General features: G+C 45.1%; 1 protein-coding gene across 1 annotated transcript; it reads right to left on the minus strand.

Annotated features, from left to right (window-relative positions):
* Nucleotides 1-136: 136 nt before the first annotated feature.
* LOC143997709 (E3 ubiquitin-protein ligase TRIM39-like) lies at nt 137-20,362 on the minus strand. The gene is made up of 2 exons (XM_077493489.1): nt 20,329-20,362; nt 137-2,235 (listed from the first exon to the last, which is right to left on the minus strand). Exon 2 carries the CDS (start codon nt 2,231-2,233, stop codon nt 644-646), a length of 1,590 nt encoding a protein of 529 aa, XP_077349615.1. The 5' UTR covers nt 2,234-2,235; nt 20,329-20,362; the 3' UTR covers nt 137-643.
* Between the last annotated feature and the right edge of the window lie 505 nt (nt 20,363-20,867).

Raw genomic sequence — 20,867 nt, forward strand, 5'->3', positions numbered from 1 at the left:
AGAGAGGGGGGAGTCTCCCTAATGGGGGCACAGACAGCAATACAAATCTGACAGGGGCTTAAATTCCTTCCCACGTGTTGCAAAAAAAAAAAAAAAAAAAAAAGTTTAGTTATACTTTAATGAAACACTTAAAAAATAATATATAACACCTTACCCCTAACATAACATAATCCTTAAAGCTGACCATACAATCTATTTTAGATCTACTATCAACTATGTAGTGTAAGTACTTTCCTGGATACAATTTGAATGGATAATGTATGTGTGTCCTTATATTTTTGGTAAATCTAAAGCTGGCTATACCTAACCAAATCTCCTTTAGGTTTACCAAAAATATGTAAATGTCAAATTCAACTTGAAAACTCATTTGATTTAGTTAAAATCAGGCAGGCACATATACTACACAGCTGATGGTAGATCTAAAAGGAGATTGTACAATCAGATTGCATAAATAAACCCCCAAATCCCACCATTTGATTATTGGGTGTGGAAGTGATGGAGGAGACTCTCCTGTGCTGAGATCTTCCAGATCCACCGATTGAAGAAATACTTTATCTGTACAAACTGTCATCCTATCAACCAGATTGACATTTCTCACCAGATTTCACCAGATTCAGCTCAGATTTCCTGTAAAATGATCATATTAAAAATCTCCTGACCTCCCAGAGATCTTTATACGACCTTTTCTTACACATAACACGGCATGGAGGGGCTCAGTGAAGGTGGTGGTGAAGGTGTGGAGGTGTCTGATCGGGTCACACAGATCATAAAAGGACAGCCGCCCGGCCTCATAATCCACATCGATCCTGACTCTGTTACTGGAGGGATTGGGAGATATTCTGATCGGTTTATTGTCATGTATTAGAGAACACCCAGTACTATACATGTGCAAACCCCAGGACTTGTTATTATATCCAATCCATGACTGCATTCCTCTCTTCTCTATACTGGGATAACACATCCCGACACTGCAATGTTCTGACTCACCGACATCCACTTCCCAGTAATGTCGCCCCGAGGAAAATCTCTGACTGCTTAATACCTGGAACCAGAATTGAAATCTCTCCGGTGTTTCTGCACGATTCTGCTCTATATCTGACCTGGATACAGTTTTCATGTCATCTGATATCTGTAGAATATTATGAGCTGTGTTCACATCCAGTAATATGTCTGAAGCTTCCTGTATATAGAATAATACATTTCCCCCTTTCATCATATCAGATAACCCTGTGTGTATTGTGTGTGAGATTCCAGACACATCCAGATCCCCTCCATCATGGAGGAGTCTATCATGTCTCTCTCTGTCATCCTCTCCCTCCTCAGTATCACACAAGTCCCCTGTGTCTGATTCCTGGAGGACAGTCAGTGGGTCAGTCATGTTACACAGCTCCTCAATGTCCTCCATCTTCCTGGACAGAACGTCCCTCTTTATTTCCAGCTGACCAATCAAATCAGACAATGAGTGTGAGATCCGCTCTTCCTGGCTGGAGATGTTCCTCCGGACTCTCTTCTCCAGGTCCTCCAGATGTCTCCTGAGCTCTATGAACAGGGCAGTGACTCTCTCTGTTAGACCAGCTGATTTTTCTTGTACTTTTCCCTTAAGTTCCTGAAGACTCTGGACTCTTTGCTCAATCTCCTTTCTTTTAACAATCAGTTTCTGCAGAACATTTCTCAGTTTCTGTTTTTTATTCTCGGAGGCCTCATCCAGAGTCTCCACTTTGTGTCCCCGATGTTCTCCATCCAGCCGGCAGGTCACACAGATACAGGCAGAGTCTTCAGTGCAGTAATATTTAAGAAGTTCTCTATGGATGGAGCATTTTCTGTTCTCCATGGAAGTGGTGGGATCAGTTAGGACATGTTCTGGTGCCTTGCTATGGACTCTCAGGTGATCATCACACAGAGAAGCTTCACACATCAGACAGGATTTAACAGCAGGTACAGGAGAGTGAATACATTGTGTACAGAAGATTCCAGTCTTCTTCTGATCTGGATGAGTAGATCGTAAAGTCTCCACTATGTTACACAATGTTATGTTCCTCTGCAGTGTAGGACGCCTCCTAGACCTTTTTCTGCACTGAGGACATGAATAAGCTCCAGACCCCTCCTGTGTATCCAACACACAATCAATACAGACCCGGCAGAAGTTGTGCCCACAGCTCAGCATTACAGGATCTGCATACATTTCCAGGCAGATGGAACATTCCAGCTCTTGTCTCACTTCAGCAGACGCCATTTCTGACAACAGAAGAGAGAAATTAAACTGAAAGTCTCCAACACTCAGAAACCAGAGGACGCAACGCACATTTTTCTGCACAAGGTGGGGCCGATCTTGTTTTGCAACTTATATCTGCAGGAAGTATTTGCATAAAGTGAATGGCTATAAGTTGAAGTGGTATTTTCATACACAGGAGTGTTCTTGTCAGAGAAATAGCCATAAGACTGGCGTTCCTGCCAGTAACCGTCATGGTCGCATCAGGTGAATCCCCGGGCACATGCGCACACACAGTGACAGTAATTGGCACCCTCTGGCCTATTTAAGCCTGCTGCAGATGTAGGCTGGTTGCTGGATTATCGTAAGCTTCCTGTGTCCCCTGAACCTGCTGCCTCTATCTGATTTATGTTGACTACTTGACTTGCCTGACTCTTCCTGCTCTCCGTCTGCACCGACCCCCGGCTTGGACCCGACTCCGCTCCCGTCTGCACTCCTGTACCTTTGCTTGTCCACATGGTGTTTGACCCCTGACCTGGCTACCAACTCTGTTCCTGATTTATCCTGTTGTACCTCCTCTTGGACTGATCCTGTTGTGTATGACCCCTGGTTTAGCTCGATCCTGCTCTTGGTTGCTCCACTGGAATCCTTCCACGCACGGCTGCCCAATCTGCTTTACCAGCGCAACCCAGCTGCCCTCAGCAACCTAGCTACCCAGCAAACCACATCCGGCAACCCATGCACCTTTGGGCACCATACTCCCTGTCTCACTCCCAGGGGTACGCTGAACTTAGCTGCAAGGGGGGGGGCCCTCTCAACAATAAGGTCTAGCACCAAGGACTTGAAAGTTCTGGTCACGTGCTATAGTGACTGTAAAGCCTCGTACACAAGATCGGATTATCCGATCAAAAAACTCCAAAGTACAAACACGCATGTTCGGAAACAATGCTCACCATAACACAACATTAGCAGAAGTTGCCCAAAGGGTGGCGCTAAAGAGCTGAAATACCACATAGTTTTGCATTTGTTGGCCGACAATTATTTGCCGTTTGTAATGCAAGACAAGTTCATGGCCAACGCCCTCCAGACACTTAAAAAGTTTCAAAACCGACATAGCTTTCTCCAAGTATCACATCTGTCCCCAAGTATCACATCTGTCCCCCGAGGACTATCACCGCCTCCAAAAATTATGGGTGGGAAAGGTCGTGGGTTCGGCAGCATTTGGAAGAAAGGCTGGAGTAGTTATTCTACTACACAAACGCCTAACTTATGACCTAGCAGTGGACAGAGATGATTCTGCCCGAATGGTCACAGCCCATCTCAAATTTCAGACTAAAGAACTGTTGATTACTAACATTTATGCCTCAAAATCTTCTTCAGCAGCCTTTGTTCAAGAAGCCACTAGATGGATCCTGAAAAAAGCCTCAGTACTCACGTCTGATTGGAGGAGACTTTAATTCTGTCCTAAGTAGTGCTGGCTCCTGAAGAGCACGTGCTATGCGTTTTTCTCCATTTAAAGTTCCTAGAACCGCAATTTGGTTTTGGGTTTGATTATACCAAATTATTGTTTCATTACCAGTCTAGCTGGATTGTACTGTCATCACTGACAGGTGTGAGAACGCAGTGAGTGCCACTCTTTCTAGGAACCAGCCCAGTGGGAGTGTCATCTTGCTGTGCATTCTGGGAGAGGGTACTTAAGGTAGTGAGATCACGTGCTTCTGGGTGCCGGTCCAGAAGATCTGTCTGCTTGGTCCTGGTCCTCCTGACCAGCCCTCATGGCTCTCATGGCCTAGGGTGCGGATCCATCCAATTCCAAGTCTCGGGGCTGGCTAGCCTGAGGCAAAGTAACTGGAGGGAGGATTCGGAGGTGGTCCGGTGCCGTCTCATCTGTGGAGAGGCCCAGCAACTGAGGAAGCAACCAGGGGAGGACTCTTTGGGAGAAGTCCATACTGAAGGTTGGCTTCTCAGAAAGAGCCTGGAGGCTTAGTTGAAAGACCCCAAGTGAATCTACGCTTGTACGGTATCGCCGAACCAGCTGCAAGATACTGGTACTGTATGAGGGCTCTCTAAATTTACCTACATCCTTCAGTTACTACAAGTGTGCTACAACAAGTCTGTGGCAGAGACCGTACTACAAGTGTGCTACAACAAGTCTGTGGCAGAGACCGTACTACAAGTGTGCTACAACAAGTCTGTGGCAGAGACCGTACTACAAGTGTGCTACAACAAGTCTGTGGCAGAGACCGTACTACAAGTGTTCTACAACAAGTCTGTGGCAGAGACCGTACTACAAGTGTTCTACAACAAGTCTGTGGCAGAGACCGTACTACAAGTGTTCTACAACAAGTCTGTGGCAGAGACCGTACTACAAGTGTGCTACAACAAGTCTGTGGCAGAGACCGTACTACAAGTGTGCTACAACAAGTCTGTGGCAGAGACCGTACTACAAGTGTGCTACAACAAGTCTGTGGCAGAGACCGTACTACAAGTGTGCTACAACAAGTCTGTGGCAGAGACCGTACTACAAGTGTGCTACAACAAGTCTGTGGCAGAGACCATACTACAAGTGTGCTACAACAAGTCTGTGGCAGAGACCGTACTACAAGTGTGCTACAACAAGTCTGTGGCAGAGACCGTACTACAAGTGTGCTACAACAAGTCTGTGGCAGAGACCGTACTACAAGTGTGCTACAACAAGTCTGTGGCAGAGACCGTACTACAAGTGTGCTACAACAAGTCTGTGGCAGAGACCGTACTACAAGTGTGCTACAACAAGTCTGTGGCAGAGACCGTACTACAAGTGTGCTACAACAAGTCTGTGGCAGAGACCGTACTACAAGTGTGCTACAACAAGTCTGTGGCAGAGACCGTACTACAAGTGTGCTACAACAAGTCTGTGGCAGAGACCGTACTACAAGTGTGCTACAACAAGTCTGTGGCAGAGACCGTACTACAAGTGTGCTACAACAAGTCTGTGGCAGAGACCGTACTACAAGTGTGCTACAACAAGTCTGTGGCAGAGACCGTACTACAAGTGTGCTACAACAAGTCTGTGGCAGAGACCGTACTACAAGTGTGCTACAACAAGTCTGTGGCAGAGACCGTACTACAAGTGTGCTACAACAAGTCTGTGGCAGAGACCGTACTACAAGTGTGCTACAACAAGTCTGTGGCAGAGACCGTACTACAAGTGTGCTACAACAAGTCTGTGGCAGAGACCGTACTACAAGTGTGCTACAACAAGTCTGTGGCAGAGACCGTACTACAAGTGCGCTACAACAAGTCTGTGGCAGAGACCGTACTACAAGTGCGCTACAACAAGTCTGTGGCAGAGACCGTACTACAAGTGCGCTACAACAAGTCTGTGGCAGAGACCGTACTACAAGTGCTCTACAACAAGTCTGTGGCAGAGACCGTACTACAAGTGTTCTACAACAAGTCTGTGGCAGAGACTTTATTCAAATGTTCTATATGCAAGTCTGTGGCAGAGGCTTTGCTTTATCTGAACACTATCGGCTGCTAGGTCTAGTGAGAGGAGGTCTATCCGGTAGCAGTGAGGATCCAGTTGTGAATGGCTATTCTATGGATTGCTATAGTGAGAGACTACCCAATTTGAATAAGTTCTAAGAGTACCTGAACTTTCTACCTAAAACCCTCTAACCCTTGTTGAGAGACTGTTTTGTCTACCCTTTTTTGCAAATAAAAATCCTTTAATTGGATTTAGTGTCAGTCTCTACAATCCTTTGGGCCATTAACCTCGGGAAATCCCTAGACATACACGAGGTCAAGAAGGTAACGGTAAGCCCAATAAAATCAGCCACTCCTTCGGGGGTCAGTGCTACATAAGAAAAAGGGGAAGACAGATCTACCGGTGATCTTTCCTCCTCACGGGATCCAACTGGCCGCCTCTCAAATCTAGAAAAATTCTCGCTGAGAGCCAATTTAATAGGTCCCCGGCACCTCTCACCCTCCAGATAATGAGCACACCTTCTATTCCTCCCCTCACAAATCCTTTGCCAGGCTTGACTATTTCTTCAGTACACCCTCCCTATTACCACATGTTAGAGAAGCCACTATCCACAAACTGGTGATAATTGGACCACAGCCCGATATCAGTCTATGTTAGCGACTTTCTACTCAAAGATGCAGCCAAACTATGGAGATTCCCTTCTTTTCTAGCTCATGATGACCAATTGAAAAATATACTGCACGAAGCATGGGAGGAATTCACTGACGCAAATAGTTCCCACTTACATCAACCCAATCTGTTATGAAATACAGGGGAAGCCTTTCTGGAGGGGCAAATAATATTGTACACCTCCTATTACTATATTAACTAACACTCTTAGACCATAAAAAAGGCAAGTGAACGATTAGGTGCAGCCCAAGCCCTTCTTTCTCAGAGCGATTGCTCAGACGATAGAAAGGCATGACATGAGGCTAAGTACTCCTTTGACACATGGGATGAACAACGAGAACGCATAAAGTTCACTCACGCAGGCCTACACTTCCACATATATGGCAAAGCCTGGAAATTGCTTTCTAGACTCTGTAAAGGCCAGTTCAAACCTACTCACATTACAACTCTAAAAGATCACCAGGGACACATAGCATCCTCCCCCGTAGACATCAATAAAATGTTACAATCATTTTACACGCCCCTTTACGCGGCAGACAGTATAGATACCTTTCAAGTCAAACACTTTCTGGACTCGGCCAAACTTCCCCAGATTTCCTCAGAACAACTTCTTTCTCTCAACCCTCCTATCTCTCAGGAAGATACCGGTAGAAGAAGCTATCAAAACCCTTGCTAGCAACAAATCACCAGGGCCAGATGACCTTTCAGGCGAATTTTATAAACTGACTCCTGAGTTCTTACCTCAAACTTAACATAAGGTGTTTAATGGGATCTGGGAAGGGGGAGCCTACATTCCCTTGGGCCACGAGGTCTATATTAAAAACTTAGTGAAGAAAGGTAAAGACTCCACAGAACCAGGGTCCTACAGCCCAATCTAATTACTCAACATGGATTCCAAACTGCTATTTAAATTATAGCTTCCCGTCTAGCCACCATTCTACCAACCTGATACAACTAGCGCAGGCAGGCTTTGTCAAGGGTAGCTAGGCCTCCTTGAACATAAGAAAAGTACTAGCAATACTTGAACATGCTAAAGCCCACCCAAACGAAGACATAGCCATTGTCACTTTAGATGCTAAAAGGTTTTCGACTATGTCAGCTTTAAAAGGTTGGCACTTGACCTCAAAGGGTTTAGCTTCCTAGGCTCCTTTACACACTTGATGGTCTCTACTCATCTCCCTCTACCAGGGTAGAGTCGGCAGGACATATTTCAGAACCCATCCCCCTCCACAAGGATGCGCTGCCCCCCCCCCCCCCATCATTTTTACTTTTTAACCTCTTTGCAGATGATATTCTGTTTTTTATGGCTTATGCCAAGGTAGATATCCCTTTAATTCAACATACCTTCACTACTTTCAATTCCTGCTTAGGACTAAAAGTAAAGTGCTACCGCTCCACAAGAGTGTCAAAAGCCTCTGGATGACCTCTTCACCTTTCCCCATAGTGCCACACAACATCAGAAACATATGAGGGAACATAAGCAGAGAACCCTCATCTATCAGCTGAACTATCCTTCTCTGATATCCGAAATAATCAGCAAACTGTAAACATGGATGGACCTTCCATTATTGCTTTTCGGGAGATGCCACCTCTATAAGACAGTCAGCTTCTCACGTCTGTTATACCCAATGCAAACAATGCCAATACTCAAGCATAAGGACATTCAAAAGATCAATAGAGCTCTTTCAGCCTAGTAAAAGACTTTGCAACGCCTTAATGAAACTATATCTCCTGAAGAGCGAAGGAGAAGCAGGTCTCCCTTTTATTAGATTGTATAATTAATCTTGATTACTTTGTCTAGGATTAGACTGGTTAGTTAAGGGATCAAAGTTCACTAACTTTGGGCTGTAGTCGGCCAAGGCACATCCATACCATCTTCCATCTATCCTTCATAGCAAGCATTTGGGGGTCTCTCCACACGTCTCATCCCATCTACCAAATATTTGGCAACCCCATGCTACCGCAGACCACCCACCATAAAGCATTCAACACATGGAGGCTTAAAGGCCTAACGAATGTGGTCTCTTTACGACACAGTCAATGAGCGTCTTAAATCCCACCAAACAATTGCATCTGACTTTGATCTTCCGGACCAACACATCTATGTCATGCAGCTTTCAACCTTCTTCAACAAAATCTGTCCAAAAATCACATCTCAGATTCTGATCGACAAACTCATTACAGCTCTGACTATTTTCTACGGCGGAGGTCTATAATCCTCATACCTTTCTACACCAATCCACTGGAGTATACAGCTTCAAAAGCCTGGGGACAAGACTTTCCTCTAGACAACCTTCCCCACCTACTACAGAGAGGACACAAAACGACTTTGAAACTATCAATGAATCCTGGGGGGAAAACCAAATTTAAATTGCTTCATAGGGCATTTATACCCTATTCCTTCCCAAAGGACTTACAAGGGAAGAAACTCTGCCCACTATGCAAGGAAAACAGGCCAACACTGTATCATCATTTATCGACATGCCCATTTATAGCTACATTCTGAAACCAAGTCCGAATCTTATGCGTTAGGTGTGACCCAAGTAACAATACCAACAGACCCCATGACAAAATGTGGAAAATTTCAAGGGGTATGATTACTTTTTCAAGGCACTGTAGTTGCTTCTTATAGAGCAGTAGTTTCAACTAACTCTTTACCTCCATGATGGAGGGAGGTTGAGGTAATATCCACTGTTTGAGGATAATCCTTTGAGTCGCGAGTAGGCAAAATGAAGACCCATTGTGGGAGGTGCCAGGGCTTAAGGGAGGTGTGGGCCTCTGAGACTGAGGTGCTTCAGTCGCAACCGAATAACACAAGGATTAAATACCGGGGTTATGGCAGCAGCTGGCTACCATAACCCTGGTATTTTTATAAACAGCAGGCGATCCGATGTCCGATGAAAGTGGTCCTAGCTGCAGAATTGCCACAGAGTCACTTTTATAGGCGGCAGAAGAGGTAGTGCCCGCCCCCACTGCTTTCCCGTCGTTCACCGGAGACATGGGTAAAGTGGGAAACAATCCGTTCCCCTGGAGAGATGGGCAGAAAGTCGAGTGAGGGTCATCTATGCCCTTGGAGGACCGGAATGATGTCAAACATCACTTCCACCCTCTGACCTTAAAGGGCCCATTTTTTTTTTTTTTTGTGTAAAAGTAAAATTACTTTTTTTTTGCTTTTAAAGTGGAAGTAAACCCATCCATTTAACAGTTTTAAAAAACTGTTTCCCGGCATGTGTCAGATATGAATGTATCACTCCCATTGGTTGTGCTCTCAACCAAACTATCAAACCATTCAATGGCTGGTGTCATAGCTGATCACATGTGCAGCATCATGGCAGTTGTAGATCAAAACTTGGTTTCAGCGGACAGTTTCAGCGAACAGTCCCCGCGTGTGTACGCGGCCTAAATGTAAGATTTGAGGTCTTTTTGACCCCAGATCTCGCATTAAAGAGACCCTGTCCTGCTTATTTTTTAATTACGGGGGATGTTTACACTCCTTGTAATGGGAATAACAGTGATTACAATTTTTTTTTTTTTTTTTTTAAAGGGACAGTTTAAAAATAAAAAATACTAATAAAAATAAAGGAAAAAAAATTAAAATGAAAGCGCCCCGTCCCTCCAAGCTTGCGCACAGAAGTGAAGGCATACACAAGGCGCACACACAAACGTAAACGGTGTTCAAACTACACATGTGAGGTATCGCTGCGAACGTTAGAGCGAGAGCAATACTTCTAGCGCCAGACCACCTCTGTAACTCTAAACAGGTAACCTGTAAGAGATTTTTAAGTACCATAGTTTGCCACCATTCCACGAGTGTGCGCAATTTTAAAGCATGACATGTTAGGTATCTATTTACACGGCGTAATGTCATCTTTCACATCGTACAAAAAAATTAGGCTAACTTTACTGTTTTCTTATTTTTTTTCATGAAAAAATTTAACAAGTATTTTTTCAAAAAAATTTGTAAGATCGCTGCGCTAATACAGTGTGACAAACTATTGTAACAATCTTCAGTTTACTCTCTAGGGTCTCTGATAAAAAAAAAATAAAGATATGTTATGTATGGGGGTTCCAAGTAATTTTCTAGCAAAAAAAATAGGATTTTTAAAACAGCTTACCTGTAAAATCATTTTGTTTGACGTACATCAGGGGACACAGAGCCGTAGTACTTACTACATGGGTTATATCGGCTTATCAGGTGCTGGACACTGGCACGCCCCTTAAGGCGTGAACTTCCCCCCTATAACCCCTCCCACTACTGGGAGTCCTCAGTTTTGTAGCCAAGCAATATAAGAAGAAGGGAGGGACTTTTGTGTCCCCTAATGTACATTAAAAAGAAGGATTTTTACAGGTAATTCGTTTTAAAAATCCTATTTCCTTTTCTTACATCAGGGGGCACAGAGATGTAGTACTTACTACATGGGATGTCCCATAGCAATGGCAACTGAAGGGGGGGGGGGGGGGAGACACAACAAAAAACAAAGTCAGAGGACTTACACTGCAGCCTGCAATGCACTGTGCAGAATCCTCCTGACCCTTAACATCGATTTGATAAAATCTGGTAAATGTATGAACTGAAGACCAGGTCACGGCTTTACAGATCTGAGCCGCAGAGGCCCGATGATGCACCGTCCAGGAGGTACCAATCGCCCTGGTAGAGTGTGCCTTAATATGAAAAGGAGGAATCTTCCTTTTTAAACCATAAGCTTGCACAATAACTTAGAACAATAACAAGAATCCATTTGGCAATAGTGGATCTAGATGCTGCCTGTCCTCTCTTTGGACCATCCGGCAGAATAAACAAAATATCTGTCTTACGAACCTGAGCGGTCGCCCTTAAATACACTCTGACCGCCCTTACTACATCAAGGGAATGTAGCAACCTCTCTTCCCTAGATTAAGGCTTTGGGAAGAATGAAGGAAGAACAATATCTTTGTTTAAGTGAAACCCTGTCACTACCTTTGGCAGGAATTCAGGATGAGGGCGTAAAACCACCTTAGCCATCATCCAGATATGGCTCCCTACAAGATAGAGCTGCTAGTTCAGAAACTCTTCTGGCAGAAGAAATGGCAAACAGAAATACTACCTTTCTGGTCAACAGAACCAAGGGAATCTCCCATAAAAAGGTTCAAAAGGCTGATTTTGTAAAGCGGACAGGACCAAGTTCAAATCCGAAGGATTTAGGGGTGTCTTGATTGGAGGACTGATACGGGTTACCCCCTGCACAAAGCTACGCACTAAAAGAGTGAGAAGCTAAAGGCAGCTGAAAGAACATGGACAAGGCCGAGATCTGGCCCTTGATGGTATTCAAGGCCAGATTCATCTCTAATCCCATCTGTAGGAATTTAAGAATTTTACCTATAACATATTTCCTGGGGTGCCAACCCCTGGATCCGCACCAGGCAACATATGCCTTCCAGACTCTATAGTAGATGATCCTGGCTTCCTGGCATTAATCAAGGTAGATATGACTGAAGGAGATAACCTACGACCCCTTAGGATGTTGGTCTCAATAGCCAGACCGTCAAATTTAGCATCTGTAAGGTAGGATGGAATACCGGACCCTGCGAAAAAAGGTCCGGCCTTAATGGCAGAGTCCAGGGAACACCTACTGCCATTCTTATGATCTCGGCGAGCCTTCCGGGCCACGAGAATCACCTCCCTTTGTTCCTGTCTGATCCTGCGAAGACGACGTGGAAGTAGCAGAACTGGAGGAAATGCATAGATCAGAGAAAACTGATCCCATGGGAAGACTAATGCGTCTGTTCCGCAAGCTAGCGGATCCCTTGTTCTTGATACAAAGTTGTTTCCACGCCTGGAGTACCCCATCTCTGACATATTGCAAGATAGATGTCGGGATGAAAAGACCACTCTCCTGGAAGCAGTTGTTGGCGGCTCAAGTAGTCCGCCTGCCAATTCTCTATCCCGGGGATGAACACTGCCGATAGGCAAGGAACGTTGTGTTCTGCCCAAGACAAAACGTGATTCACCTTTCTCTGGGCTGCACGACTCCTCATGCCCCCCTGGTGATTGATGTAAGCCACAGCCGTGGCGTTGTCGGACTGAATCCTGACAGGACAGCCCTTTAGTCTGGCCGTCCAGGCTCTTAAGGCCAGATGGATTGTCCGAATTTCTAAAATATTGATAGACAAGGTCCTTTCCAACCTGGACCACCTTCCCTTGACAGAATCCTCTTCCAGAACCTCTCCTCAGCCTGAAAGACTGCCATCTGTGGTTAGTACCTTCCATGTGGAAGGCAGAAATGTCCTTCCCTTTTGAAGGTTGCTGGACATCAGCCACCAATTTAGGCTCTGACGTACTTCGGGAGCAAGCTGAATCGGAAAATCTAAGGCCTGAACCTTTTTGTTCCAGGCTGACAGGATTGCGCTTTATAGTATTCTTGAATGAAATTGCTGCGTAAGGGACGTCCTCGAAGGAGGCTACCTTCTTCCCAAATAATCTCATGCACAACCGAATTGAAGGCTTTTTCTTTGCCTTGATGAGGTGAATTAGTTCTACAATGGAACTGATTGTCCCTGGAGGTAGAAATACCTTTCCCTGCCTGGTATTTATGATTAGACCCAGGTACTGTACTCTCCTTGATGGCCTCAAGGACGGCTCTTCTAGGTTGAGAACCAAGCCTAGAGATTCCAGGTAGTTTACCGTTGTCAGCAGACCGTGGTCTAACCCGGAAACCGAATGATCTACTAAGAGTGGGTCGTCCAAATAGGCTAGGACCATTATGCCCTGAGCCCTTAACCTGGATACAGCAGGAGCCAGAATCTTTGTGAATACTCGAGCTGTGGCTAGACCGAATGGCAGGGCCACAAACTGAAAGTGACGGTTTTCTACTTCGAAGCGTAGAAACCTCTGGTGAGCAGGAAATATTGGCACATGAAGATGGGCATCCTTGAAATCGATTGAAGCCAAAAATTCTCCTCCTTGGAGGATGGCCACTACAGACCGAATCAAATCCATATGGAAGGATCGGATGCACAAGTGCTGATTTAGATCTCCGAGATCTAAAATAGGTCTTACTTCCCCGTTTGGTTTCGGGACCGTGAAGAGGTTTGAATAAAAACCTGTGCCCTGTTCCTTTAAGGGAACCTCTGATAGGACTGCTTTGGCTAGCAGATGGTCCAGTGCTAGAAGGAGAGCCGCCTTCTTTTCTGGGTCCTTGGGAACCCCTGACCTTAGAAACCGGGGAGACGGCAAAACTCGGAACTCTAGTTTGCAACCTAGAGACACCTCAGAAGCCACCCATTTGTCCTGATATTGCTCCTGCCAGATCTTTGAAAATTGCAGGAGCCTTCGCCCCACCCAAGTGAGCGGGGGCGCCCCTTCATAAGGAGGCTTTAGTACTCTGCCTGGTGGGCTTCCTTCCCCAAGATCTTTTCTGACCTTGGTGCTGTCCCTGGGGTTTCCCCCTTGAACCCGATGGCTGAGGCCGTCGAGACTGCCTAGAGGCTGATGTCCCTGATACAGGAGAAGAGGCCCGCTTAAAAGAGAAATGTCTAAATTTCTTCTTTACTGGCAACAGAGTGCTTTTGCCATTGGAAAACTTTTGTAAGTATTTATCCAAATCTTCTCCGAATAACCGTTCACCAGGAAAAGGGAAACTGGCTAGGAGCTTCTTACATGGTGCTTCGGCTGACCAACTCTTAAGCCAAAGAACTCTGCGAGAATGCACTAGTCCCAACATCAGACGTGAAATATGAATGGACGCATTTCACATAGCATCTACTGTGAAACACAGTGCGTCTGCTAAATCAGCGTACTGGTGAACCTGTTCAAAAGGTAAAAATTTAAGCATCTCCTCAAATTGCTCCTTAATGGCCTGGGACACACCCATTGCGACCAAAACAGTCTGCAGTGCTGAACCAGCTAAAGCCATCTGGTTCTTAGAAAGGTGCTCCAGCTTCTTATCCGCTGAGTCCTTAGACATGAGTGCATTATCAACCGGACATGAGATTCTTATTTACGGAGGAAATCACAGCATCAACTGCTGGAATCCTCCATTTCTTATAGAAATCCTCTTCCATAGGATACAGTTTGGCAAACCTCTTAGGAGGATAAAACTGCTTATCCGGATGCTCCCACTCTGCGTATATAAGCTTTCTTAGCCACGGATGGATAGGAAAGGCATCTCCAGCCGGAGGAGGTTTTAATGATCCCAACTTAGAGATGGGATCATCAGAAGCCTGCGCTGCAGGTAGCAAAAAGGTTGACCGAACCAACCCAGTGAGAGCGTGCACAAGCAAGCTCTCTTGTGGTGATACTCCTTCCGTGTTAGGATCCTCGGAAGAGGATAAGCCAGTATCTTCCATATCTTTAGGAAGATCTGCCTGATCCCCGGCATCCTGAACCTCCAGAGAATATTGAGCACTTGAAGGGGGATCTACTGCGTTTAACCACACTCTGAAGGGATAAAATCGCATCAAGCTTCTTCTCTAAGCCAGCAATGGTAGAGGACAACACTTCACGTGTGACATACTCAGGGGCTGAAGCGTTTTGAGTGACTGCAACAGCTTCCCCCGATGGCTCAATCTGACTGGCCGCAACACTCTCCGAAGAGGAAGACATTCTTTTGGACAGGGTCTTAGTTTGTTTTATACCATTAACCCCCTAGAACACTTAGAGGAGTTCCTGGCCCCCTTGCCACTCATAGCTTACAGTACAAAGCAGAGGCACTACCAGCAAAAGAATGCAACACTTACTAGGCTATAGTACAGTACAATAACTGCTATTAGTCCTAGCTATACAGTACAATGTTGTCAATCAAAAGGGAGATGCCTGTGTCACCAAACCTGACCAGCAACCACTCTGCTCTGTCCTTCCACCGCTAGACTGCAGCTCTGCCTGTGTAGCTTAAAATACTTCCTCCACATGTGGCCGGCGTCTGACACAGTTTAGCCATGCCCCCCCCCCCCCCCCTTTCAACTAGGGAAGTGTATGACAGCCGGCAACATGGCGGCCAGCGCCGGGGGGGGGGGGGGGTAAAATGGCCGCAATTTGCCCCAAAAACAAACTTTTTTTTAAAGAAAAAAAAGAGGCAGCGGGCTGGCATTCAAAGCAACAAAAATCGCCACTCTGGGGGCCCAGGAAGTGATCAGCCCCCCTTCATACCTGAGGGCCTGAGCTGGCTTGAGAGAGAAAGCTTCTGCAGTTTCCAGCGTCAGAATGGTGAGTGCTCAATACAGCCTCCAGTGGTGACACAGACATGACATGACAACAAAACTACATGGAAGGAGAGATTCCTTGCAGAAAACCTCCCCTACAGGACTTTATCAGAGATAAAAACCCAATCCTTGCCCTTCGCGGTAGACTCCAAGACCTTGAAAGGAAACCTTCAGGAACAGGGGTACACTCAGGTAATTCTGCAATCCTGGACCTGCGAGAAGACCCTGCCAGTTAACTTTTATTGGCCTTACTACCAAAAAGTACTGGATCCCAGGGCCCAGCTTAAAAGCATTCGCAAGCAAAACCTTGCATCTTCGGATGACGAGGCCCGGGTACCGTTCATTTAGTCCATTACGGAGACATCAGAACGGTCAGGATGGCTGGCTCGCATCAAAGGATTACTGCCCGTGGAGCTCAGTACACAAATCTTTACACGTACCCAACACCTTAGACACTGGAGAAAAAACGGAGGACTCCCAGTAGTGGGAGGAGTTATATGGGGGAAGTTCACGCCTTAAGGGGCATGCCAGTGTCCAGCACCCGATAAACCGATATAACCCATGTAGTAAGTACTACGGCTCTGTGTCCCCTGACTTAGGAGAAGAAATACTGGATTTTTAACTTGTAAACAACAAATGTCAGAAATAAGCTTGGTCCTCAAGTGGTTAAAAAAACGCCACATTTTTAGTGGCGATGCATACTAGCACATTATGATTTTACTTTGCGGCAAACAAAGAGGAAGTAAAACCCACTTGCCGACTGGCTAACATACGTATACGTCAGCACTGGCACAGGCAGGCAAAGCAACTTACAGGTACGTTGCTTTGAATCTGCCGCCTAGTGGGCGTGCGCGCCCCCGCCACGAGCTCCGTGACTGTGGCCATGTCCGCCGATGTCCCGCAATCGTGTCACAGAGCTGCAGAACGGGGGGATTCCTGTGTAGTGACTGGACAGCGATATACTGCTCCCTGTCATCGGGAGCAGTGATCAGTGTCCTGTCACTGGTAGCCCAGCCCCCCCTACAGTTAGAATCACTCCCTAGGACACATTTAACCCCTTCCTCGCCCCCAAGTGGTTAACCCCTTCCGTGCCAGTGTCATTTACACATTAATCAGTGCATTTTTATAGCACTGATCGCTGTATAAATAACAATGGTCCTAAAATAGTCTCAAAAGTGTCTTATCTGTCCACCGCAATATCACCGCAGTCATGATACAAATTGCAGATTGCCGCTATTACTAGTAAAAAAAAAAAAAAAATGATAATAAAAATGCCTAGTGGCTTTTACTGGTAGATGCTATACCTTTTGCGCAAACCAATCAATATATGCTTATTGTGATTTTTTTTTAACCAAAAATATGAATACATATTATCCTAAACTGAGGAAAAATTCTTTTATATATTTTTGGGGGAGATTATAGCAAAAAAGGTTAAAAATATTGATTTTTTTCCCCTACAAATTTTTTTTATATGTCCTTTTTTCCCCCCACAAATAGAGCTTTCTTTTGGTGGTGTTTAATCACCTCTGCGTTTTTAAATTTTTTTGCTCTATAAACAAAAAAAAAAACATTATTTTTTACTTCTTGCTATAATAAATATCCCCCAAAAAATAAAACATTTCTTCATCGGTTTAGGCCAATATGTATGCTACATATTTTTGGTAAAAAAAAATAAATAAATAAATAAATAAAAAAAAAAATCGGAATAAGCGTATATTGATTGGTTTACGCAAAAGTTATAGCATCTGCAAAATTGGGGATAGTTTTATGGCATTTTTATTATATTTTTTTAATTTTTTTACTAGTAATGGCGGTAATTAGTGATTTTTAATGGGACTGCGACATTGCTGTGGACAGATCGGACACTTTTTTAGGACCATTGCCATTTATACAGCGATCAGTGCTATAAAAATGCACTGATTACTGTGTAAATGACACTGACAGGGAAGGGGTTAACACTAATGGTGATCAAGGGGTTAAATGAGTTTCCCGAGAGGCGTTTCTAATTGTGTGGGGAGGGGACTGACTGGGAGAAGAGAGAGAGAGATCGCTGTTTCTAATCAATAGGAACAATCACTCTGTACTCCCCTGACAGAACTGGGATCTATTTGTTTAAATTGACAGATCCCTGTTTTGGATCCCTGTGGAACGATCGTGGGTGGCCGGCCACGCACTGTAGCGGCGCTTTGCCGGCGGTATAGCCGCGCTGCACCATTGATTTCAATGGGTAGGAGGGGTGAATACACCGCTCCTTCACCGCTCCAAAGATGTGGCTAGCAGGACTTTTTTCACCGTCTTGCTAGCGCACCGCTCCAGTGTGAAAGCCGGGAAAAGGGCCGGGTTTTTTTCAGGCGCTACACAGGCGCTATTTTTAGCGCTGTAGCGCCTGAAAACCACCTCGGTGAGAAAGGGGCCTAAGGCTGGGGTCACATCTCCGTGGGTGTTGAACGTACAGGAAATTGAATGGGTTCACCACCTGCAGAGAAATGCACTGCACTTTAGCATGATTATTTTTAATGCCACCCCCCCCCCCCCCCCCCCCACACACACACACACACACACACACACACCACTAGAGCTGCACAATTAATTGTTAAAAAAAATTGTGATCTCGATTCAACCCCTCTCACAATCTCTATTGCAGAGTTTCCCGATTCTTTTATGTAACAAGTGTAGAGACTTAAAGTGGTTGTAAGCCCTTACAAACCACTTTGACCTACAGGTAAGCCTAGATTAAGGCTTACCTGTAGGTCCAAGCAATATCTCCTAAACCTATATGGTTTAGGAGATATTTGCCCGAAAACGGGCACCGCTGTCTACGGCGCATGCGCCGTAGACAGCGGCGCGCAGGCGCACTGAACGCGGCAGTTCCAAGAATGGAGCTGCCGCATTTGTCGATTCCCGTGCGCATGCGCGGGAGTGACGTCATCGCGGCTTCGCCGAATGACAGCGGCGGAGCTGCAAGACGCCACCAGCAAGATGGATGCGGCGGACTACAGGGGACAGCGGCGACTTCGCTGGCTCCTGTGTCAGGTAAGTGACACATAATGGGCTACTATGCGATGCATAGTAGTCCATTATGCTTTGCCTTTGCAGGGAATGAAAGAGGAAGTAAACTCATCAGGGTTTACTTCCTCTTTAAATGGGCAGTCTGCCAAGTTTTTAACAACATTGTCCTGTGCTAGTAGATAACTAGAAACATTGTAACTCTTCCTTCTTACATCAAAGGAATAAGCTTCTGTGTGTAAATGAGGGAAGTTTAACCACTTAAAGTGGTGTTGCCACCAAAAAAAAAAAAAAAATAGCTTAAAATTCCTAAAAAAAAATAAAAAAAAAAAATAATAATAATAATTGTAAAAAAAAATTTTTTTACTCACCTCTAAATGCCTGTTGCTAGGGGGTCCCTCGTAGTCTGCCTTCTTCATTGCCCGGGCTGGTGACATCACTTCTCGCGCCCCACAGTCATCTGGGACCTGTCACGTGTCCCAGGTGACTATGCGGCGTATCACAGCCGGGTGCCCACAGTACGAATGACGGCGCCGCGAGCGGAGCGGGGAACAAGGGGGGGCTTCGTTACCCCGCATCGCTGGACCCTGGGACAGGTAAGTGTCCGATTATTAACAGTGAGCAGCTGCAGTATTTGTAGCTGCTGCCTTTTAAAAAAAAAAAATTTTTTTATTTTTTTTTTTTTTTTTTTTTTTTTTTTTAGGGGACACTCCACTTTAAAGTCTAAACCTTTTTTTCTGACACTTGTTTCTTACAATTTTAAAATCTGTATTTTTTTTTGCTAGAAAATTACTTGGAACCCCCAAACATTATATATATTAAAGTGAACCCCATTGAAGTGAATGGGCCCCCCCCCCCCTGATGTGCAACAGGACAAAATCTCATGCGTTCTTGCCACACAAAAAACTTGAATGCAGCCTAAGCCCTTTGTTCACAGGTCAAAATCGCATGACAAAGTCCCAGCTTATTGCCGGCAATGGCACAGTTCAAATCGGTGCGACGCCAACTTTGTGGGACCGATTTGCAAAAGTAGTTCCTGCCCTACTTTTGGAGATTTTGGGTGCTACTTCAATAGACATCTGTGCATGAAGCCACACAGATAGCTTTCAAGTAGCTCCAAAAAAATAAAAAATAAAATCACACTAAAAGGTCGGCTTAGAAAATGTGTGATTTCAGATGAAGTCACACGATTACAAAGCTGTGTTCAATGGGAATGAGGGCTCAGGAGAGCGACAAGCTTCACGTAGTTGTTCAAAGGTGTGTTTTGGTGCGCAATTCTGTCACGCTGCAAAAAACAAAACAAAAAAAAACACGAATTTCACCCAAAACACGCATCGTGCGTTTTGCAGCAACTGCTGCACGATTTTGGAATCTCAGCAATTCCAAATTGCCAAGTCTGATTTTACACTCGCGTTTTGTCGAGCTGCAAAATCACGCTGTTTGGGGTAGTGTTTAAGATGAATAGAATCCAAACGCTTCCTGTTCTTGCGATTTGCGGCGATACCAGATCAGCCATATGTGAGCTGTACTAGCAGCGAACGCTCACAATAACCTTCAAAAACTTTTTTTTTTTCACCTGCGCAAATTAGTTTGCTAAACATTCGCCTAACATGACAAACCTCAAGTAAAGGCGAGAAAACATGGCGACTCCAACCAGCAAATATTGCGATTATTATTATACAGGATTTATACAGCGCCAACAGATTGCGCAGCACTTTATAATATAAAGAAATACAATACAGAAGGAATGGGAAGGCCTTGGTCATGGAGCTTACCATCTAAAACTCAGAACACTCACCTCCAGCATGGATTGGACATGCTGCATTCAAGAGGGGGGGGAGGACCCAGGAAGACATCCTGGTCATGTGACCGGCCACATGGGCCATGTGGTGATGTCGTGGTCACATGACCAGCAGGGGGGGGGGGCGTTGCCTAACCACTCCAGCTCTGACACCCGAACGATTGTTACGATTGATTCAGCCATAACTTTGTCATTACTTATGATAACAATGGGGGGGGGGGCGAATTTACGAAAACTGGATCGCTCAGAATCTGGTGCAGCTGTGCATGGGAGCCAATCAGCTTCCAGCTTCAGCTTGTTCAATAAAGCTTTGGTAATAAAACCTGGAAGCCGATTGGTTTCTATGCAGAGCTGCACCAGATTTTGCACTCTCCAGTGTTAGTAAATCTCCTCCCAATGTAATGCAAATCTCTTGTTTTTGGGACATACGGGCTTTCTTTTGGTGATATTGTTTTGCAAATTTTTTTATTTTTTGCAAACCGTTTTTGCTTTTGCAAACAAAAATTGAGTACTGTCCGTGATGCTTTTTTATTTGC

Source organism: Lithobates pipiens, unplaced genomic scaffold, assembly GCF_037356315.1.
Source record: "Lithobates pipiens isolate NorthernLeopardFrog02 unplaced genomic scaffold, aLitPip1_a1.2 Scaffold_19, whole genome shotgun sequence".
Taxonomy (NCBI): Eukaryota; Metazoa; Chordata; class Amphibia; order Anura; family Ranidae; genus Lithobates; species Lithobates pipiens.

Coding starts and splice junctions, on each gene's coding strand:
- LOC143997709 (XM_077493489.1), bottom strand. CDS start 2,233: ATGGCGTCTGCTGAAGTGAGACAAGAGCTGGAATGTTCCATCTGCCTG.